The sequence below is a fragment of the Lepidochelys olivacea genome (assembly GCF_965140295.1).
Source record: "Lepidochelys olivacea isolate rLepOli2 genome assembly, chromosome: 13".
NCBI lineage: Eukaryota > Metazoa > Chordata > Testudines > Cheloniidae > Lepidochelys > Lepidochelys olivacea.
This window is the reverse complement of record NC_140423.1, coordinates 24,173,499-24,198,230: the sequence shown is the minus strand read 5'-3', so window position 1 is coordinate 24,198,230 and position 24,732 is coordinate 24,173,499. Positions and strand designations below refer to the sequence as shown.

The 24,732-nt window shown below is 41.5% G+C and overlaps 1 protein-coding gene across 1 annotated transcript in view; it reads right to left on the bottom strand.

The window, feature by feature from the left end:
- PTPRT (protein tyrosine phosphatase receptor type T) overlaps positions 1–24,732 on the bottom strand; it is a 740,652-nt gene that overhangs the window by 110,159 nt on the left and 605,761 nt on the right. Inside the window, exon 13 of the mRNA XM_084646178.1 lies at positions 14,637–14,673. Within this exon, the coding sequence (XP_084502304.1) occupies positions 14,637–14,673 (37 nt within the window). The remainder of the gene's footprint in view (positions 1–14,636; positions 14,674–24,732) is intronic.

Genomic DNA, 24,732 nt, shown 5'->3' with positions numbered 1-24,732 from the left:
GAGGATGTAGATGGTATGACTGAGCAGAGTACTGCCATTCCAAAGAAGGAATCAGCAGAAGAGTACTGCACCAGGGCATAGTGTCTTGTAAATGTGTGAAAGGAGCCCCACATGTCCGCTTTACAGGTGTCCAGAAGGGGTACTGCCTGAAGTGATGACATAGTTGCTACTTGCACTCTGGTGGAATAAGCTCTTACCCCATGGAACAGGGAGAGGTTTGAAAGCTGACAGCAGAGTAGAATGCAGCCAGAGATCAGGGATTTCCTGATTGGTTTTGTTCTCTCTAGGTAGAAAGCCATGGACAGCTGAACGTCGAGCGAGTGGAGTCTTTATTCCTCTGCAGAAGCGTGCGGTTTTGGGAACAACACAGGTAAGCAAATTCATCGGTTAAGGTGAAATTCCAAAACTTCTTTAAGGGTGAATTTGCAGAGTACACATAAAGAAATCTTATCCTCATGGAATATAGCATATGGAGGATCTGTCATCATCACCCCGTGTTCTTCAAGGACTAGGCTGCTGTGGACAATGCACAGAAGAGGGATTGGTACATTCCAGAAAACGATTGAAATATTTCAGTAACAAAGGCCTTTTGCAACTAGCAGCAATCACTTTCTCACTGACTCTAGGCAGGCATGCAGCTCTGCGAGCACCCCAATCATGGTGAGTGTCGAGAGTGGGAAGAAGGTAGTTGTGCATACGGACAAAACGGTCACGGCTTGCAGGGCAGATTTGCAGGGAACTCATTCTAAAATTATCATACACTTTTTCACAGGCAACCAATCTGCTGGCTGACATCTCACTGCTGTGGGTAAGCACGGAAACCAGAGCACAACTACTGAATGCTTGCAGCTTTCACCCCGGTCTATATGCAGCTCAGCTATGTGACGCTCTGGTCCCAACTCCAGTGATTGCTAAATGATATGGTACAGTTTCCTACAATGGGGGAACTAACAAGGCTGCAATCCCTTGGAATCTGCGGCAGAGGATTAACAAGTACCTCTTGGAAAGTTTCCAGAGCCTCTCTCTGGAGGATTCCCTACAGGTCTTGATGTCCATCGACACCCTGCTTGGCTATGCAGATTAGCTACACAGGGCAATGTCCCACTCACATAAAATACTACCTGCCTCCCACTTTTCAATTCCCTACACAAGCCACAGCAACTTACTTGGCATCTCATCTGCCTCCTGCTCCCCATAGAACACTTCTTGAGTGGAGAAAAGTTCCTGGCTGCCTGTCCCACTGAGAGCTCGACATCCTCTTCCAGCTCCACTTCTTCATCCAGAATTTCAGCCTCCAGGTTACCCCCTCTTTCTGCTGCCTCTGAAGTATCCACAGGGCCATCGGCGACGAGGTGGGGTCACCACTGAGGATAGCATTCAGCTCTCTATAGAAGTGGCAGGTCTTAGGTGCACCACCAGAGTGATGGTTTGCCTCCCGCGCCTTATGGTACACCTGCCTCAGCTCCTTTATCTTCACTCTGCACTGCTGCGTATCTCGATCATAGCCCTTTTTGCACAAGCCTTGAGAAACTTGCCCATATGTGTCCCGATTCCTAGGGTCAATTGCAGCTGCAACTGAACAGACTCCTCTCCCCATATACTGATCAAATCCAAGAGCTCAGCGGTGGTCCAAGCAGTAGCGCGTTTGGTGCGATAGCTCTCCAGGCTCACCTGGGAAGCCAGCGAGCAGGAAATGGAATTTAAAATTCCTGGGGTTTGTGGGGTGGGGGGAGTTGGCTGCAGGGCAGCGGAGTTCAAACCACTGACCAGAGCAGCAGCATGGGAATTGTGGGACACTTTCTGGAGGCCAATAAAATTGAAAAAATAAGGCGTGGTGTCTACCCTGGCTGTTTGTCGACAATAAAGGGAGGAGAAAAGACAAACGTCTCTCGCAGGGGTGGAAGTTTTTTGTCGCCAAAACTGGGTGTTTTTTCCGACGAAAGTTCCGTTGCAGTGTGTATGCTATCACTGTTTTGTTGCCAAAAGGCATTTTTGGGAGACAAAACTTGCCAGTGTAGACAAGCCCTTAGTCTGTTAAGTAAAGCTATATTTTTATTTGCTGCAAGTAATGGATAGACCATACACAGAGTATGACACTTCCAAAAGTACATAAGACCCACTTTCAAAAGAGACATAGGCTCCCGAATCACTTGAACATTTTACCCTTAACTTAATAAGTTTATGTACTGTTTGTTATGCTACTGGCCAACAAGTGAGTAAGGCCTCTGAGGATTAGGAAGAGAGTTTCCAAAGTTATCCTATGGATTAATATCCTGAAGTTTAAAGCTCTAATGGAGGTGCACCTGCTTAGCACCTCTGAAAATTTGGCCATGCAATTTACTCAGAAGGTATCTACAGTTAGTTATAAATGAAGATGATAACAGTAAGATCCTGCAAAGAATAGCTTCTCTGGCTACCTTGAAACAGACGGTCAACAACCATGTTAGACTAAAGACCTATTTGTTTATCAATAAGAAAGCACACAAAAGCATTGTTTTAGTAGGTTTGAATTTACTTGTTGTGTTAGAGAAGACTGGTTTGCAAATATAAAAATATAATCCTCAACAATGTACCAGAGTATGAGGACTTCAGCAAGGCACATAAAATGCTGATCTTTCCTTCCACGAAGTAGTATTGTACGTAAAGTATTGCACAGGATCTTATCGGGGGAATAATGCAAAGCACCACATTTACTGGTAACACATGTATCAACCAACACTGTATCATATGCATATATTACACTCATGCACTCACACACACAAGCACACTCCGTCTTGTTGTTGTTACCAACTAGTTGCTCCCCTTAACTTCACTGGCCAGGTGAGTTAGACTGGGGAGGGGTGGAGCCGGGCTTCTGCCAATCCAGATCAATGCTCCGATGTTGACAAGACGAGACCCGGGATCCTCTGCAAGACACCTCGCTTTTATAGCAGCTTCCCTCTCATGCAAATCTATACCAGATTCAAAATCTGTGTCTGTTGGTCCTTTGTGCTGTTTCCCTCTGGGTGTTGTCCCAATGCTGCAAAGAGGGTGTTCCCAAAAGAAGGTGCTTGCTTCTAATCCCCAAGGCCGTCAGTATGTCTGCTCTTCTTTAGTGAGCCCACTTGACAAGTTTTATTGTTCTTGGGTGTGGCTTCCATCCCCTCTCCAACTGTTGCAGCTGTCTGGAGGTGCTTGCCTTCCACACCTTAGTCATTCAGACCTTTCATTCATTCAACAGGGCAATTGATTATTCTACTCAGAGCAAAACTACATTTTTTTAACATTATACCAAGGCTCAGTACAAAATTTTCAATATAAGGATCTGATACAAAGTTGTATGAAAATAGAGGCATAATACAAAGTCATATGAAAGTTATGTGAAGATGCTTAATGCAGAGATTTATCTACAGTAGAAACCAAATAAAACAATATATTAAAACCAGAAAGAGAGATGTCACAGAGGTCATTTCCAGAACTGGAACTACTCATTAAAAACAAACAAACAAACAAAAAAACCCACCCTTTCCTTGAGGTAAAAATATAGTGTCTTTTCTGTCCACAGTTATTGAAGAACGTAAATACCAGAGGCCTAATGCCTCATAAATCGGGACTCAATGGTACAATTTCATCTAAACAAAAGGTTTAAAAGGGACAAGGAGAGCAACCAGTTGCCAGGAGCCAACAACTTTCAGCCAAACGATAAATGCAGAGAAAGTAGCAGCATATTGTAGGTGTGGTAGTGTCTGGAGCGGGAGGCAGGGGAGAAAGACGGGCCTCTGTAAAAAGAATGACCAGGGATGCATATGGAATCAGTGGGTGGATGAGATAAACACACAGTGAGGAGGTATGATTAGTGTTACTAAACTGAGCAAGAATAATGAAAGAAAGCAATAAGAGAATCAATGATTCTTGAGATTCCAGCCAAATCTACCAGGGAAGCTTTTCTTCTCTTCACTTTGTTCTCACCCCTTCCATCAAAACAGAATCATTTAATTTCTGCTAGCAGCAGATCTTTTGGCCCAAGGATCGAAAAGGTTATTGTGTTCACTTGGACAGACGAATCACAGGTAATAGTGATATTATTAAAGGGTCCTATGGGGATGAGTGCAAGCGATGCTGCAGTTAAGATGGTGACAACATTTCCCCATTATAATTCCTTGCTTATGTGGAGGGATTAATAGGTTACTTGTAAATTATAAGAAGGAGGCCACACAGTCACAAGGCCAAATTTACAAAGAGGTCTTAATTTGTGTGAGCATGCAGGTAAATACAAGGAGGTGAATTTTCAAGTGTCCAAGCTTGCTTGAGCTCCATCTCTCTCAAGGGTTTTTATCTACGCCTTTGATATCATGGATCCAAAATAGCACAGCCCAGATCAGGGCTCTTATGTAGAAACTTATACTAACCTTTTCTATATTCCTCTTTGTATATTATAAAGATTGTCAAGCTTTCGAGTGGTGTGGATGTGAGAACCACTCATACTTGTAGCATGAATGAGAAAACATTATACACTTATCATAATAAAATAAACACATCATATGTTATACAAATAGCAACTAATTAACCTTCATGACAACCCATGAGGCAAGTAAATAATATCCTTATTTTGCAAATGAGAACTGAAGAAGAGCAGCTGTGTTCAAGGTAATGGCAGAAACCGGGAGTATATAACCAAAGTAAAAGGTAAGATATATGTTTTTTATTTCCCCATCCCCTCTCTCTGTATTATTGGAGAAAATGGAGCACACTTTTCAGGGAGGCTTTTTTAAAGTGGAACAATCCACCAAAACTCACCTGCTCAAGCGCTAATTAGGACTGTCTAACAGCCAGCCTATTTGGGATGTCTCATACTTGGCTTTCTGCTCTTTCTTTGTTCACCTGTAAGGGATAGATTTTGATATCCTTATACATACTGCATGGAATTCACCCCTGTAGAGAAGGCAGCACAATCCTATGCACTGTTTAAGTCCAATGAAACCTTCAAAATAGTTCTTAAGTGGGACTTAACACAGGCCTTGTGTTGGCCCACTGCACAGAGTTGAATTTCAGCCACTCAGCAATGCCTTATGCTTTGAGCATTCCCATCAATTTCCCCTAAGCTGGTGCTGAACATGAGTAAGGCATCAGAATCCAGCACATGTTTGCTAATTCACAAAATTCACCGTGGCTCTCCCAGTTGTTACTGCAGCTCGCCTTCACCGCACACAACCTAGACCTACATGGAATTTTCTGAAAAAATACATTTTGTATGTTTAAGTATAAAGCTACGATAGCTGGAGCCGGGAATGTACACTATTGAGTAGCACTCACATTTGATATATATATGAGACTCAATGCATGCGCTCATAAAAATGTCCATACATACCTTAAGTCTGTAAAAGTCCATATTTGTGCATGCAGCAAAATGCTATATTGCACTAATGTGGGCTTTTGTTAGTATACTCATTGCATGCATCACTGGACATTTAAGTCTAACCTTAAAATCACAGCATTTGGGGTACACTAACCATCATATTAGGCTCAATGGAGCTTTTGACTCAGCAACAGTTCTCTTTTTTTCCTTTTTCAGGATCTGATACCCTACGTGCAGGAGCTGTGGTTTCAGAGCTGAAGGATTGATGTCTTAATGAAGATTAGTCCTTTGTAAGCATTTGCTTTTACTCTCATCACAATTACTGTCAAAACTCCCATTGACTGGCTCAGCAGAGGAAACTCCAAAATATTCAGCAAAGGCCAGAGGCTGGTACAACAGTGAAACAAGGCTAACTTTCAATCTGACCATTCAAAGGGTTTACAGGTTACATGTGAGTGTAGAGACACAATGAACCAATAAGAATTCTTCTTTGTCATAACCCACTGAAAGAGGAGCATCAGAAGGCAGGATGCAGACCACCCTACAGCATGGGCAACATGAGGGGGACACATATAGTCCACAGTACAAACTGCTTTAGGGAGTCTATCTACTCACACTGTACAGGCTGTATTACTCGGGCAGAATGGGGTTCATGATAGTGTGAAAGATTTCAGGCCTTTCAAGTCACACTTTCAGACACTACTGAACTGAAGGCTTTTAATTCACATGCGCTGTGGTATTACGTAATGGCCCACTCCACATCTGGCTCTCTTGTAACTGTCTTAAACATTCTACTGCCATTATGGGGTTTTTTAAGACAGTGTCCCTGAGGGAAACTGAGAACCTTAATGCATTAATAATAATCTGTTTCTGACTGTGGGCTAGTTGAGAAACCTATTTAAGGAAACAGAGGCATAATGTATTAATAGTAGCTTTAGGTTTGTCATGCCTTTGGAAGCTCTATTTCAGGACATTGACAATGATAATATATTCATGATAACCTTTTTAAGCAATCCACGGTGGAGGAGCAATGGTAATTCATGAACATCCACTGAAGAATCTTCATCTATAGTGAAAAGGCCAAGGAATATTGATAACCCCATGTATTGATGGCACAATATGTAAATTATGAACACGGGACATCACTATGACCTCTATTCACAGATTATCTTCCTGCTGCTCTTCATCTGCAGCTGCTCTGCCTTTGGCTTGCATTACATCTCCTCTGCCGAAACCAGGAGGCTGCTGAGTGGCATTAGACTGCTCGTCTCTCTTCCAATCCCTTTCTTCCTATCCTACCTTTGAAAAACCAGCAATCTGGTTTTCTCCAGGTAGCTGGCATCCACTTCCTCCTGCATACTCTTCCCTGGTTCTGCTTGCATCTTCCTCTCTGGCTTTGATGCCTGACTGTCACACCTTTTTCCTTACTCATCCTGCTAACTTTCCTTTTAGGAGACTTCAGCTTCCATGATGATAATCAGTCATACCCTACTGCCTCTCAGCTTCCTTCTCTGTTCTTCTGTGGAGTGACTCCCTAACTTGGGGCCAAGTGGTGGCCTTTAGCCAGTGGTGCAAGAAATGCCTGCCACAGAGTCACAGCACTGGCTGTGAGTGGGATTCTGTCATGTTGCTGGAAGTTAGGTTCCTTAACAGAACTCTACCAATTCATCTCAGTCCTGACCTTCAACATCGTTCCTACAGTTTCAGCTTGGGGCCTTTGTTGATTAGAGACCAACAATAATACCAAGCAGTGTAGGAGTGCCAGGGGGCAGACCGATGTCCTCTAAGAATTGGGCTGAGGTCACTAATTCATTTCATTTCTAGCCTGATCCACATTTGAACTGAGTTCTCCAACAAATAAAGGCTGGTGCATTATCTCACTGAGTCAGGAACCCTCCACAATACACATTTTAAATCCATTTAGTTATATCAAGCTACCAAATTTGAGGAAAATAAGAATGCTCACCAGCCAGATGGACATCTGAATATTAGAAGGCTTGATTTGTTTTCCCAGTGGGGAATATTTTTCATAAAGAGTGACTTAAGTGTTGCTGTTATTAACATTTAATTATGGTGCTACAGGAACCTATACTTAAAATAACTTTTGGAAGGGAGAGACATGTTAAGGAAAAACATTTTCGTGTATCTAACCTAAGAAATGCAATGAAGCTTTTTCAAATAAATAGCACAGAATGGAATAAACCTGTCAAAAGAATAACATTCAAGTGCATCAGAAGACAAAATGCAATAACAAACAGACTTGATCTGGGATTAGATTTGTTTAAAGAATACATTATCTGTCTACCAAACCAGAATATATTTAAGAAAACAATGGGACTCTCTGAAATGAAGTTGAAGGAACAAGACCTATTAGAGGAACAGTTTTCTCATGAAACAAGATTATGTGGGTAGAAGGATTTATTTCCCCTGACTTTCTATTGCCATTTTTACTGGCATTATTTTTGTAACATAAATATTTTTCTTCCACAATATTCCATTGGTCACGTTTAAGACTTGGGTTCATTTCTGAGCTCTCACGATTGATATGCACTCAACTCTCCCAGGCAGCTCCTTCTGTTGAATGACAAAATACCTTTTGCTTGATGATACACTAGAAAAGGACTGAAGAGCCTCACTCTGGACTTGATGCTTCTGAGCCTGGGTGGCATTCAGGTACCAAGTCTGGTACCCTGCCTGTTCAATCTTTTCAGAGCTGCCATCTTGCAATCAATATTAATTTGGGAAAGGGAATGAAGCCAATTTAGGAATGATCTTACAGCATTGAAAGTGGAACACATCCCTACAATGATTTCATTCAACTCAAACAACTTCAGGTTTCAGAGTAACAGCCGTGTTAGTCTGTATTCGCAAAAAGAAAAGGAGTACGTGTGGCACCTTAGAGACTAACCAATTTATTAGAGCATAAGCTTTCGTGAGCTACAGCTCACTTCATCAGATGCATATCGTGGAAACTGCAGCAGACTTTATATATACACAGAGAATATGAACCAATACCTCCTCCCACCCCACTGTCCTGCTGGTAATAGCTTATCTAAAGTGATCATCAGGTGGGCCATTTCCAGCACAAATCCAGGTTTTCTCACCCTCCACCCCCACACACAAATTCACTCTCCTGCTGGTGATAGCCCATCCAAAGTGACAACTCTTTACACAATGTGCATGACAATCAAGTTGGGCTATTTCCTGCACAAATCCAGGTTTTCTCACATCCCCCCACCCCCATACACACACAAACTCACTCTCCTGCTGGTAATAGCTCATCCAAACTGACCACTCTTCAAGTTTAAATCCAAGTTAAACCAGAACATCTGGGGGGGGGGGTAGGAAAAAACAAGAGGAAACAGGCTACCTTGCATAATGACTTAGCCACTCCAAGTCTCTATTTAAGCCTAAATTAATAGTATCCAATTTGCAAATGAATTCCAATTCAGCAGTTTCTCGCTGGAGTCTGGATTTGAAGTTTTTTTGTTTTAAGATAGCGACCTTCATGTCTGTGATTGCGTGACCAGAGAGATTGAAGTGTTCTCCGACTGGTTTATGAATGTTATAATTCTTGACATCTGATTTGTGTCCATTTATTCTTTTGCGTAGAGACTGTCCAGTTTGACCAGTGTACATGGCAGAGGGGCATTGCTGGCACATGATGGCATATATCACATTGGTGGATGTGCAGGTGAACGAGCCTCTGATAGTGTGGCTGATGTTATTAGGCCCTGTGATGGTGTCCCCTGAATAGATATGTGGGCACAATTGGCAACGGGCTTTGTTGCAAGGATAAGTTCCTGGGTTAGTGGTTCTGTTGTGTGGTATGTGGTTGTTGGTGAGTATTTGCTTCAGGTTGCGGGGCTGTCTGTAGGCAAGGACTGGTCTGTCTCCCAAGATTTGTGAGAGTGTTGGGTCATCCTTTAGGATAGGTTGTAGATCCTTAATAATGCGTTGGAGGGGTTTTAGTTGGGGGCTGAAGGTGACGGCTAGTGGCGTTCTGTTATTTTCTTTGTTAGGCCTGTCCTGTAGTAGGTAACTTCTGGGAACTCTTCTGGCTCTATCAATCTGTTTCTTTACTTCTGCAGGTGGGTATTGTAGTTGTAAGAAAGCTTGACAGAGATCTTGTAGGTGTTTGTCTCTGTCTGAGGGGTTGGAGCAAATGCGGTTGTATCGCAGAGCTTGGCTGTAGACGATGGATCGTGTGGTGTGGTCAGGGTGAAAGCTGGAGGCATGCAGGTAGGAATAGCGGTCAGTAGGTTTCTGGTATAGGGTGGTGTTTATGTGACCATTGTTTATTAGCACTGTAGTGTCCAGGAAGTGGATCTCTTGTGTGGACTGTCACACCCCAGTATATTGCATCCCACATCTTTTAAGTTAAGTTGAAGGAAACTCCCCCCCGCACACACACACATTTAAACTTTCTGGATAAAATTAAATGTTGCTGGGTGCAAAAAAAAAACCAAAAAAAAAACACTGATAGCACTGGACACAGCACTGGCATGAGGGTACAAGTTTATTACATGCAGCTCTGAAAATGCATTCAGAATCAGGCTGCCAAACACATGACAAGTTCTGAGCTTCACCTGTGGCTGTCTGTGGTGATTTTTGTGACATGAACTAGTTTAAGACCACCAGATTGAGGGTTTGATTCTGCAAAGCTCTATGCTCTGAAACTCCCACTGATTTCAATGGAAGTTTGGCACACTGCTTGTACGATCTGGTCTTTGATTTTTTCTTGCCCACTACTTAGTAATGGAACTCAGGTCACCAAAGTAAAAAGTGAGTGCATTAACCCAGCACCAGGAAGTGCCACAGTCACTTTGAGTGCATTGCAGGCAGCAGCGTGAGAACATCTCCAGGTGCACTCAGGGTGACATTCACCAGCTGGAGAGGGCCAACATGAAGTCAATGCGCCACTTACATGCTACTTGAGCGTTATTTTGAGGACAAGTGTTGCTTTGGCCTTCTGCTGGCCCTCTGCACAGTGGTGAATTTCATGCTTTGTGTAAAAGAGTGGCATGTAAGAGAAAACCCTCCTTTAAATGAGAGAGTAACTTCAAAATTGGCTCCCCATGCATGGAAAATACAAAACAACAGATCAAGAAACTGCTCAACTCCTTGAAGTTTTTAATGACCTTCCTTGTCCTGAACTGATAATCACCTGTGCTCAAGAGGCTGGGCGGGTTTCGTGTGGTCACCTGTTGCCTACCTAGTACTGCTAAGAACAAGGAAAACAGTTCCCAGGCAGCATGCACAAGAAAAAAAAAAGGAAAAAAAAATAAAAATGTACCACTTAATGATTAAAATTGCATTTTTTTTAATTTGCAAGAACTCACATTTAAAAGAAATAAGAAATTAATATCAAGAGATAAGGAGCCATTAACAAGCCCTTTGCCTTGGTTTCAATTAGGTGTTGAAATGTATTTATTGCATTCTGAGAGTAAAAGAGGTAATCATTTCCTCTCAGGAAGAGGTGGCCGTTTTCTCAAAGAAAGTGTCAATATAAATATGCACTGGGTGCTGGGGAGGAGGGAGATCAGTTAATTCCAAAAGAATGGATCAAATTAAAATAAATAAAATAAAATGAATGCCATCAAGGAAACTAACTGGCAATAAATAATAAATAAATAAACTGTGAATTAAAACTGTTTGGCAGAGAGCTGGTAAATTGGGGTTTAATTTCAAGCTTATTTTTCAATGCTAATAATAATCATCCAAGGTGACTAACACTTTTATAATTTTCTCTCTCTCTCTCTTTTTTTTTTCACAGCAATTAAAAAAGAGGAGTAGCCTGTCTGTGGAGAGACGTTTATGGATGGTTGAGGTAAGAGATTTGAGGCCAATGCCACTGAAAGCAAATAAATGCATATATAAGGGTAATGGTGTTAATTAGTGAGCTAAAACATATTAGTGAATTATGAAATGGCTACAGGAGATGAGACAGATGCACCAAGCTTTCTGATGGATCATCAATATCATGGCAAAAGCTGACAGTAATGCCCATTGAGAGTCTAACCTCCCCGTCCCACTACGTATTCTGATGGGCCAAATCTTGCCCCGGACGGTGCTGTAAGTAAGAGACGGGATAGTGGCAGATGCATTCTAGAAATTGTGCCTTCCACAGTAGAATTCCACTGGTTGTATCTTGGAGAATGTGCTGCTGATTGCACTAACTGGTGAAACTAATCCCTATGCAGTGCATTTGCATGAAACCTTTGTACCACTTAAGTCCCACTTAAGCCATTTGGGACATTATGGGTGCACAGGCCTTGTATTGGACCTCTGTTTGGGGTCAATTTCACCCAACAAGGAGCACTGTGCACACTCAGGAAGAGCATACTGCAGAACACAGCATGTGAGTGAGACGTTGAGGGGGTGGACCCCCCCATTTGCAAGCTGCCTTTGCCCTTTAGTAGCTAGTGCTCTAAAGAATTCCTTCTTTCCGAGTAAAGAATCCATGAACAGAGCTTAGCTGAAATGAAAATGAAGGGCCAATCTGAACACCTTTATGCTAAACAAGAGATTTCAATGACACCATAATAGAATTAGGCAAAACTAGTCTGCTGTGAAGCATCTTGACTGCCTCTATTTATTTATTTATTTATTTATTTATTAAACTAAAGCCATTTAATAGGGGTTGTCTAATTTTCTGAGAGAATTGAATTTAAAGGCAAATGCCCTTCCCATCCGGCTGGAACAGTGACAATGGAATGGTTTGTTGAACTTCTCAAGTAATTAAAGTTACTTGGCTTTTTGTCTGGTGCCTCACAGCTATAATATGCTATAATCTCCCAGTAACACACTACCTGTCAAGTCATATTGCTTAATTATTTTGACATTCAAGTTTACTGCCCATGTTAATGACAGTTTAAGAGAATATCTGCCAGACTTAAGCACAGTTAATGGTTTTGATTCTAATCTCACTTTCACCAGTGTAAATCAGGAGTAACTGAACTGAAGCCAATGGGATTACTCTGGGGTAAAACATATGTAAGTAAGATCAGGCCCGTAAACTAAAAAGGGAGTCTGTAAAAGGACATTAAAGAGTCCCACATTTATTGTCTCTCACCAGGGCCCAAACAAAGTGTGGTCATTCTATGACACAAGTCAAAAGTGGACTTTCTAATTGCCAATGCTGCCAGACCAGGCAGGAATCTGAAAGTTTTACTCTTTCTGCCTCTGACAGCACTTCTTATAAAGACACTGTAGTCACACATTAGCAGATAGCTTTGCTGATGATGCTCAAGACAAGATGGGATACGTTGGGTAAGATGACGCCATTCTAAGAGCATAATTTTTTGACCATAATCACAATGTAATTATATTTATGGAAATACACCTGGCTATTGCTCTAATAGTAGAGATGTGCAATATGTTTACAGACATGGGGCATGACTCCTTTTTTACACCTGGCTGTACAGTGGCATGGTTCTATTGACTTGTAAAAAGTTACTACCAGGAGGAGAAACAGCCTCATGACATTTGGGTACCTTAAAACAAGAGAGATTCAAAATCACAGACAGGGAATATTTTGCTGTATGCTCAACTCTCCCACATTGAGCATCCCCCTTTTCTCCTGTTATTTGCAGAGGTGCCATTTCTTGACATGAACAAATGTTGTATCATTGGGAATACTAATGATGCTGCAACATAATCCCTGAGTGTTCTAGTCAACATTGTATCTTTGGATATGCCAAAGTAGTATGGCATAAAGTTACCCCTTAGGTATATTTATTCCAGTGCCCTAGCTCATGATCAGACATTCAAACATGTACAGTTGCATTTCATGCCAAAATAAAAAGAAAAAAAAAAGGAAAGAAAGAAGCACATATGGAAAAGTACATGTAACAAAAAAGAAAAAAAAAGAAAAACACCAACCCTCCCCCCCAAAAAACCCAACCCTCAAGATATGACGATACAAGACACTTTCCTGTAAATCAAAAGTAATGCCCACTGAGAGTGAATGAGCATGCGCGCACACGAGTGAGAAAATGAGCAACTGCCTTTTACATTACTTTCATAAATTCCTGCTCTTTTCCATTCATGCTAACCAAGAACAGTGCTGAGGACAGTGATTACCATGAGACAATGACTCTTAGAGTCTTAGGCTCTACCCATCCCTATTATATCGATCACTAATGTAGATGATCCGAGAGTTCTCGACCAAAAAGGGTATGAACGCTCAAGAATAAATAAGCTGGTGGTTCTTTTGATAGCCCAAGGGCTAATAAAACACGATCCATTTGGAAAATTATCTCAATGTTAAAATGCTTATTTAAACCTACTGCAAACTATCCAAATCTAATCAGACCATCCTAACCAGGAGAAGTTATAAGAACAGGAATACTTGCTTCCTTGCCAGGTATGTGCTACTCCCTGCTATTGGCTAGACCATAAACACAGTAATTCAGCACTTCCACATCCAGTCCAGAACTAGGAACTACAGAGATGAAAGAATGTAATTATGGCTTTTGAAAATGAAGTTATCTAGACTTTTCTAAACCTCAGAAGACACCCCAGTCACTTTTTGGGCAAAACATACGTGTAGTTTCTTGTTCTATCCAAACTTCTTTCACCTGTCCCTATCTCCCTCTCTCATCCGAACCTCCTTCTACCACCAGAAAGCCAAGAGAATGATCTGAAATGGACGTCTAACTCAAGGTTTAGATAAAGTGACGGGGTAGGGAGGAGGGAGATTTTGAGACACACAGAATGTTTGGAACCCAGAGATAGGAATTAAGACGATGGTTTGATGAGGAAGCTCTACAGAGGAAAGCAACAGGAAGGGGTAGGGGACATTACACAACAGCAGAGCCACAAGCAAAGGAGGGGGAAATGGCTCATCCTCTTTGGGCGTACAATGGTGACACAAGCTGTTTACCACACCAGATATTGGCAGAGAAACCCCCCCCCCCAAGTGACTCTGTGGGTACGTCTAACGAACAGGCGCTACATGTGCTAGCTCTGATCAAGTTAGCGCACTAAAAATAGCAGTGTGGTCGCAGCATCACAGGGGCAGCTGGGGCGAACCACCTCAGTACCTACCAATGGACCTTTGCACTCAGGCAGCTAGCCCAAGCCACTGCCTGTGCTGCTGCAGCTAGACTCCTACTTGAGGAGGCTAACTCGATCCGACAGGAGAGTGGGTTTGGAAACTGGCTTTTGGCCTGAGCAATCCACACCTGTTTTAAATGAGGCCCACCGTTTGAGTGATGACAGTAATTAAGTGTTGTCACCATTGTAGCTTTCACCATATCGGCATAAGCGTGCAACCGGGAGGAAGAGTCTCACATACCTTTTGTCGCCAGTCGGACACAGTTGATTTTGGTCTCCTGAAAATAATAAAATACAGGAGATCGTCAGGGTGTTTTGTTATTTGTCCATTTAGAACAAATTTTTAAAATAAAATAATAAAATAAAGTCACTTTTTCCTTACATGTCACCTCTGAAAATTTTGCACCTTCTTCCTTTTCTATTAAACACTTCTTACTAATCAACTTGTAGACAGTTGCTCCACTGTAACTGTTAGTAACTGTTAGGAAGTTACAGGGACAACACATTTGCAATTTTTCTTCTGCTGCATGTGTGAGGGAACATAGCAGGTTGATTGACTAATGGCATTTATCGGTGTAACAACCTAATTTGACAACAGGCAGAGAAGCCCTACAGTCACACACAAAAACGCATGCAATTATACACCTAATTTTCATGCACCATTGCTACAATTAACCCCACCTGCTGCACTTTGATGTGGCTGCTGGTCCCAAGCCAGGTAAAGTGGGGAGGATGGAGCACAAGGCTAACTATGTAGCCTTATAAAACACAAAAACCCTCTCTCATTTTCATTATAAAAATGGAACCAGGCTACCATTCTGGTAAAAATGGCTGCTCAGCAGAGTACTGCCAACTCCACATGTCACATGAAGGTTCCTAGTAAAAATCAGTCTCTGGAAGCCAAGACCCCAAAAAATTTAATGTCAGGAGCAAGAAAACATTTCAAAGTTGGTACAGGAATGTGAGAACAATGTTTGAAACAGCAAAGATCTTGCAGGTCATAAGGCAGATAGACAACTATGGACTTGAAATCCTGGGGATCAGTGACAGCAGACTGACAGACGAGAATAAGAAGCACTTCAAAGATCTCATTTTATTCAAGTCACAATGACAACACACACTCAAAGGGAGTAATGCTCACCATGACATATTCTGTGGAAAAAACACCTATCAGCTAACCACTATATGCGCCACATTCCAAACCAGAGTCGTAATGATGTGAATCATATGGTGATATGTGCTGACAGAGGAAAAAGGTAGGTTCTATACCTGCCTACAAAGTATGATTGATAGAATACCAAAACAGGATTTACTCCTTGTGATAGGTGATTTTCATGCTAACGTAGAATGCGATAACCACAAAAGGGAAAGAGCAGTGGGGAAGCCCTCGTTAGAGATCATTAACCAAAATGGCAAGAGTCTCATTGAATTGTATTTGGTGTCCGACCTAGCTCTTGCAAGCGCCCTGTTCTCTCATAAAGGCATACATAAAGAAACATGGAATTCACCAGATAGCAAAACAAAAAACCGACTGATCACATCCGCATCAGCTCAAGAGACAGGTCATCTGTCCAAGAGGCAAAGGCTTATCGAGAAGCAGATGTCAGCAGCGACTAGAATCTTTGCATTGCGAAAATGAAATTCAAAGGGAGACAGATCAACTTTAAACAGAAAGCAGCCAAGAAAATCAACAGCACAGAGCTGAAAACAAAAGAGTACCGTGAGAAATTCCACCTTGAACTAAGGACAGAGCTGAGGTACTGCCAGAGGCAGAAGAACGTGTGACACTGACTGGACCTGAAGAAAAATGGGCAGTGCTCAGAGACAATGAGATTCAAGCTGCAGCAGTCATAGTTGGATATTAACGTAAACAGAGCAAGAATTAGATAAGCCAAGAGATTTGGTGTCTTATTGAGAAAAGACAAGCGTTGAACGGAAAACTCCTGAATGCTAAGACCAATGACATTTTGAAAAATGCAAAGGAAGAGTACAAGAAAGCAGACAAAGCCATGAAAAGCAAGGAAAGATATACAGAAATATGTTGAAGACTCAGCAGCTGAAGCTGCTGCTATGATAGGAAATCACAGAGCTATTTACCATGTGACTAAAATCCCATGTGGAAACTTCAAAACAGGAAATGGGTCAATAAAAAGTAAAGATGGAAAAATGCTTACAACTGAGGTAGAACAGAACAACAGATGGGCAGAGCATTTGAAAGAAGTCCTCAACAGACCCAGCCCTACCTCAGCACCAGAGTTTGATGAAATACGCGAACCTGACCAACTTGATATCAACATCGCTCGAACAGAGATGTCAGAAGTACAGGCTGCAGTCAAGAAGCTGAAAAAAACAAAATGGCAAGAGATGATCAAATCAGAGCAGAAATGCTAAAAGCTCTTGACACTACCATCCTAATGAAACTGGCAGAGCTGTTCAATGAAGTCTGGGAAAGAGAGAACCCATTGTAACCCCTGGACACCTATGTCAGAATACCCCAAAAGGGTGATCTTACTAACTGCAGCAACTGGAGAGGTGTCACACTATTTTTGGTTGCAGTGAAAGTCACCTGCAGTGTGATACTACACAGGATGAGAGAGGCAGGGGATGCAACGCCCAGGGAAAAACAGGCAGGATTCAGGCCCAAGAGATCCTGCGTAGATCAGATATTCACACAAGGATCATCATAGAAGAATGTGTAGCATGCCAGGCTTCCCTTATTATCCATTTCATGGATTTTCAAAACCCATTTGACAGCCTGCATAAGCATACATTGTGGAATACTCCATCTCATGGAATTCCAGCTGAAGTCTTCATCATCAAGCCTATATACAGCAATGTAATGTGAGCTGTAAGAGTGAACAAGACATTGAAGTGATTCAGTGTGAACACAGGAATGAATCAAGGCTGCATTCTATCTCTACAGTTGTTTGACACTGCCATCGACCGGATAATGAAGAAGTGTATTAGCAACACAAATACTGGCACAGTATGGGTAGCTGGCAAATGCATAGAAGACCTAGTCTTTGCTATGATATCGTGCTGTTGAGCAAAAAACTACAAACAAAACAGACACCTTGGCAAAAACAGCTGGCCAAAAAGAGCCCCAAATCAGTTATGCCAAAACAAACATCCCTGAAACCTATACGTCAAGGATAGCGTGATACTAGAAGGTAAAGATATCAAAAAAGTAGAACTGTTCATTTACCTGGGTAGCACCATATTAGTCAACAGAGACCTCAAGGATAGGAAAGGCATCCTAGCATTCACTAAACTCAATCATGGAAATCAAAGATATACAGTAACAAAACAAAATGGAGAATTTTCAACTCCAATGTAACCTCAGTGGTAGCATGTGGCCGCAAGAACTGGAGAGTTATTTAAACATTAGATAGAAAACTAGATGCCTTTGAAAATAAATGCCTATGAAAGATTCTGGGCATTGGACAGAGACTTCATCACCAAAAAAAGAGATCTGAAAAAACACCAACCAGCAGCTTGTTTCCACTAGACTCAGAAGGAAGTGCTTGACGTATGAGACATGGGCTCTGGATGCCAACACACAGATTCACTCTCACATGTAGCTGTCAAGTGAAAACCAACAGGAGTGAGGAAATGAGGGAGCCCAAGGAAAACCTGAAGAACCTTTGGAAGGGAGGGTGGAACAGCCAAACTCAACACCACAGAGCAGATGGAAGAAGCAGGTAATGAAATGATAGTGCTAATGCATCAACATTGGCATGAAAAAGATGTAATAATAATAATTGCTACAATTCCCGCAAATTGGGCATTTACATACACACATGGCTACAGAGACACCTAACTAGCTAGTTGCACATGCAAATATCCGATGTGTGTGTGAAACAAATGGCATGCTAAATGATCAGCTCTACTAACCAGGTTGACCCACAATCCAAACCATCCAAGGTCACTCAGTACAGAGCTGGAATAACACCCACACCTTTTATCTGATTCTTCTTGGATTCTAAAGGTTGGTTGGTGGGGGGATAGGGGAGGGGGAGTCCAGATCTGAACTAACCCTAGTTCTGTGTTTGTTTTTTCTAAAACCCAAACCAAGCCACCTTTTTAACCCATGTCCACTGAAAACATACCATCACCAGCATTCCAAATACCTCACTCTACGCTACAGTCATTACTGGCAGATTATGCTTGTACCCACGACTGCCTTTCATATCTTAACATGTTGCTCTGGTCAGAAGAGTGATTTTGTGAGGCAGTAATCTGCTGCCGGGTTTTCTTAGCACCTATGTCTTTAAACAATCTTGTGCATGTCTCAAGTGTAATGAATATTGCATAAATTATCGTATGCAACAATGCTGCATTAATATGTATGCCATGTGTGTTCTGGAAGTGCCGGTATGTATCTTGCTCCTTCCTACAGCAACAATACATACATTTGCAAAGAGTAACTTTGTTCAAATGGAACTTTCTTACAGAAAAGCATGGGATAGACCATCCTTGGCCCTAGCATAGGTGCATGACCTTAGAGTGGAAAGGGGGCAAAAGTGCCTTTGCCTCCATACATACTTTGCACAAAGACAAGGGACAACCACAGTTCTTGTGCTCTGCAAAGAGCAAGGAAGGTGATGATTCTCTCGTAGCCATAGCACCTCCCCATGAAACAGCCTTGTGGGGTGGTGCAGCTTGTTGACCTGCGCGGGAAACACCTGTGCTTTCTGAGGGATAACCCCAACCAAAACTCCCATTGTGGATACACACTGCACCTACCCCTACCTCCACCCCGCCATGCAAGCTTGTGCCCTAGTTTATCCCTGAGTCATATCTGCTTGGTTCACTGACCCCACAAAAAACAGTACAACTGTCAGCACTGCAGAACCAATATAGCTGCAGAAAGGAGCCTGGTATTCATTTATGCCTCATTCATCATCACCTAGAATGACAAACTACTGAGCAATTCCAGAATCTTTATGGTCAGCGATGAAATATGAAGTAGAATGAACACAGCTTTATTTTCAGAGACTAGCCTCAGCCTGCAACAATGGGCACAATAAAAAATGAAATCTTGTTGTGACTTATAAGTTGAGCAAATGGGACTGGAAAAGTCATTGACGGAGGGTAGACATGGATATCAAAGTAGCAGTGTGGCAGTCCACAATTAGCAAGGCACTTTAATATACAAAGTCCCAAATTTGGTCTTGGAAAATGTTTTCGTATGTTTCTGTAGCTCCTTGTTTGCTATCAAGTACAACAGCCAGCTGGAAAAATTAATCAACGTTAAGAAAAAGAATAGGTGAGAAACCAAAAAGGAAAACTTGTTAATGATGCCGAAACTGATTTCATCTGAGCATGTGCATATCCCTTGCACAGCGTAATTTAAGAAGACAGGATACAGTGTATTCTGTTTGCATTTACATCTGCTAATTGCTATATTTAACACAGACAAATTGCACTTATTAAAAGACAACGCTTTGGTAGTGCCAAAAGCAAGGGCAATCACTACAGAAATAAGACATCTGGGCTTCGGAACTACACTCCAAAATACTTCATTCAAGGAACCAAGTGCATCTGCAGCCAGGGAGGACAACCCACAGACAGTCTCAGGGATTTAATGGTCGAAGTGGAAGGTCTGGTCGTATTCCTGATTAGGACAGGTCAAAAAATTTCCATCCAGGTTGCTTTCTGACAGAAAATTGGATTTTCAAGAAAACTATTTCTTTCTGAAAAGTGTCTGTTACCCATCAAGAATTGAGAGTTTGTCAAAAACTTTCCTGCCAAAACCCCCAAAATGTTTTTTCCAACAAAAAGTTATTTTTTCCTTGTTTAATAAAAGAAATTCTGATCAGCTCTATAACTTAGTCAGCCAAATTATGTATGTGACCACAGATAGTTCTAGAACTCTGCCCCTCAGTTTACACACCAGTAAAATGGGAATAGATAGAGGTAAACCCCAGTTATCCAGAAAGCCCAGGGGACATACGCATGCACACACACACAAAATCACAAAATAGAAACATCAGTAAAAATTTAAGCATTTCAGAAAAATGACAACCATCTTCTAAAATTTCAGTTTTCTGAATTCTGGATACACTTCTTTGAGCTGCTGAGATAACGGGAGTTAAGTTCTACTTTCCAGACTCACAGAAGTGCTGTGAAACTTAATCAATGCTTGTAAAGATCTTAGTGATCTCCACATGCAAGACCCTATATATTATATGTAGAGTACAGTTTTATTATTTTAAATGTGAAAAGATTATGATTGGAAAATTACTCATAAACTCAGGAGGTGCCAAAACTGAGGTTCCAACAGCAGGATTAATTTGGCTGTTTATTTTACTTTAGACATTTTATAATGCAAGCAGTGATGTATTAAGGTACACATATTTTAACCAGAAAACCAAGAAGAAGAAAATACTATAGCACATATGTGCAACTGGATTAAGTTTACATTGTTCTGAACTTCTTGGCTTTATCATTTTCTTTTTCTGTCTCTCCTCCCCCCACCCCCCCTTTAAAGATAAAGAGAATTGGCTTGGCTTAATACTATGCACTTTTAAATGATTCCATTTAGGTTTTCAAGTTCACGCCTCACTGAAGTGCACTGGGTGATGAAGAGGCAAGTTCTGCCTCCGTTGGCTGCTCCTGTTTGGATGGGGACAATTCTGCAGAAAAGGGCACCAGGACACAACATATATATTTAATTTGGCAGTTTTATCTGCAACAGTAAGAGACAAAAACTTATTTAAAAAGGAAAAACTAACACCTGAGAATTGACAGACTACAGATGCAGTAAAAAATAAGGAGACCTCTTCAAACAGCTTTGACTAGGGTACCCCCCCCCCCGACAACCTCATATTTTCCATCCTTTTAATATTATGAGTTTTTGCTCTGGATCTATAAGGCATTTACCATCTCTCTCATGTAGAATGCCCTATCAGCAGCCTGAGAGCAGCTGCCCTTGGGCCTGTCAAGTAAGGTAGAGGGGGAAATGGGTGGAGCTTCCTTAGACTACTAAAACACTAGTAGGTACAAACTGAGCAGGTTGAGAATTGACTTTCAAATCCTTACAGTTTATGCCCTGATCTTGGAAGGATTTACACATGTGCTTAACTTTAACCTGTAATTGAAGCCAACTGAACCACTTGTGTGTAAAATTAACCATGTGCACAAGTCTTTGGAAGGTCAGAGCATTGATTTTTAATTCCCCTCACCAACCCAGGCAAAGTTCTAGTCCTCAAGGAGGATTAGGTCCACCCCAGATTGCAGCTTTCTAACTTCAGCTATTTTGGTGTAACATAAATAAAAGAGTACTTGGAATTTTATTTTACTAGTGTTATTTACAATTGGAAAAATGTATTTTCTCCCACTCTCCCATAACTCGAACACAGATTAAGGCATCTTGCTCAACCTAAATAAATAAATAAAAAAATCCTCAGGCAAAAAGCTACCAAGGAAAGATTCAGCCTCAAATGTTTCAGAACGTTATCCATGTGTGAAAACAAGGGACTACCAAGGCTGCAAAACAGTCTCTGTACTGCAGGGCTGACCAGCACTCACCCTAATATTCCAGGGCAAGGTTGGCACAACGTTTGCAAGCAGCAAACATGGTTAGACACAAATATGTACTGAAAATCCCACAGGCATATGTTGGAGTAGGGTCGTGTCATTTTTCACACAACTATTCCAAGTTGTGAAAAGCCTTTTATACAGTAATATTGCCAACGGAATTATTTATTTACGGCATGTAGAGCTTTTTAAAGTTGAAATTAACCCCTGAGAAGAGGAGTCACTTCAGGCCTAGATACCACTTCAGTTCTCAAAATCGGACTTAAGTAGTTCATTAGTCTTTTATGGATTTACTCTCACATTAAGCGCTGGCAGCTCTGCCTGCACCCCCAAAATCTTCCAAGAGGAGTAAAAAACATGTTATACTGTGATCAGAACTGTCAGTAGCTGGAAATCCAGCATTAAGAATTGCATGAACATGCATGTAGTACAAATCATTAGAGGCAAAAAAAAAAATCAATAAGAAACTCTGCGGAGTCCATCATTCCTTCAAAAATAATATTCCCATTGATTGCTGAGGTGCTACTTTTCACACTCATGACCTAAAAACATCACTCACTTGTTGGACCACCAGGTTGCAGTAACAAGCCAACATTGTCTCCTGTATTATCTGTGATTGAGTTATGAAGCCTCCTATTCACAGGAAGAATGGCCCAGAATATTGAACTCTATGTAAAACCAGCGACTGCATGAAATCATTCTAAGAAGACCTAGTTTCTATGCTGGATAAAAACTTGTCAGGCAGGATTGATTGCAACCAGGAAAGTCTCCACCTTTGGATGCTGGAGACAGTCAGCAACAACTCCGACAAAGCAGTTCCCTTCTGTGAAAGAGTTAGTGGGGAGACAGACCAGAGTCACAATAGCACAATATTGCCCACTTGCACTGGCCTCGCCTTTTGACAGAGGTAACACTGAAAGGTCCTGTGTCTTCTCAAGGGTGAGAACAGATGATCTGGCTAGATAAAGAACGGCTTCATGTGGCAAATTCCCTCATGCTTCATAGAGAAAAAGGAACATGCTTCGAAGCCAGTGGCACAATGTTACGCAGTACGTAACAATTAACTACCTGAATGACACACTGAAGCCAGAGGTGAAAATAAAACTCTGATCTTCAGAGGAAGGCTCTACACGATGTGTTAAAGAAGCCGCTCTGCTTGATCCAACCACGTGAGTTTCCTTTTTATTGCCCACAGCTCCTTGTGTCATATCATGTATGCTACCATTTCCGTGGAACAAACAGTCGTTAATTGAACTTCTCGTGCTCACACTCCCATAAACACAAAAGCCTAGCTTGGTTTTTTTTTTTTAAACTTAAAGCTCTTCAACACATTTCAGTTCAACATCTTGCTTTTGACAATCACTTAGAGGGAAATTCACACAGTTTGGAAGCAGGTGTTTGGTACAACAAAGCCAAAGTCTATTCTGTTTCACACGTGTTCTATTGACACCCTTGTCTGGTAGCAGCATCACATAGACCAAATCTCCTGTGACAGTCCAGAGAAAGGAATTCAATGAACAACGGCGATCTTATTCAAACTCTATAAAAACAAATACAGCATTACACAACAGAAGGCAGGAAAACTCATGATCTGATTTTGCTGCAATTTGCCACACTTGTTTTGTATCCAGCTGTTAATTATGTTCTTTTCAACATAACAATCATGGCTAATAGTAACAGAGCAGACAAGAACTTTGACTGAGCACAGCTCGCCATGTAGTGAGAAGCTGAAACAATGCCATTCTATTGCCACCCCCCTGTGCTAAAGCTGCTTTTTGACTATTCAGAAAGTTTCTTCAAATTAAACTCCTACTGAGTTTCCAGAGGGAGATGGTATGGTTCAGTAAGCAAAGGTGATTTCTTATTCAAGGTTCCACATACGGAAAGATGTTTTGTCATTTCAAAATTGTGAGTGATTAATGGGGTTATAGAACACCTTGGTTTAACATGAGTGGCAAATACCCCACTGGGAGGTTTACACATCCAGGTGTGACATATGGCCAAATTTTTGCCCTGCCTTAAATGGGACATTTTTGTTATTGCATCTGAAATTTTGCAAGCCTAAATAACTGAGGCTGTAATTTTTCACCCACAATTATTTGCAGGCTCTGTTAACATCTTAGTCAAAGAACTGCTTGATTTGTGGATGCATTTGGGTACTAAAAACTGTAAACAACAAATCATGCCTGCAAACAGTTCAGGGAACAACAGTGAACCTGTAATTACTGGTGTTTGAAAAATGGTGTCTGCAAAACACAGGCCAAATGTTTGAAAAACTGGCCCAAATTACTTTGTCCTGAAACAAGGAAGAATATGCATATTCACCTGAAAATCCAAATTCTGCTTTTGGAGCTGCACACAGCAGAGGGCAGCCTATTACACTTTATACTTATTGGGCACTTTTTTCTACGCTCAGCCCTTAAGTTGCACCCTGAAAACACACACACACCTGCTGTGCCAATAAAATGTATGCATGCAAGAGGCAACTAACTGCATGCTCCAAGGGGAATTTGTATCAAAATTACTTGTTGTGCATGCAAATGTATTTTACACATGCAGAATGGTCCTACATGTATTTGAAGAAAGACCTTTTGAATATTTGGACCTAAAAGTCCAGATTCATTAAGTGAGTAAGTACCACCTGCAGCCCATATATTTCTGCCTGTAACTAAAAGGTGCAGAATAATACTGGTGACACAGTGACATGCATTAATACTGTACAGTCAAGTCAGACCCCTCATGTCCCTGCACTAGCTTGTAAACTCAGAGTACACGGACCATATGAAGCCTTCCAG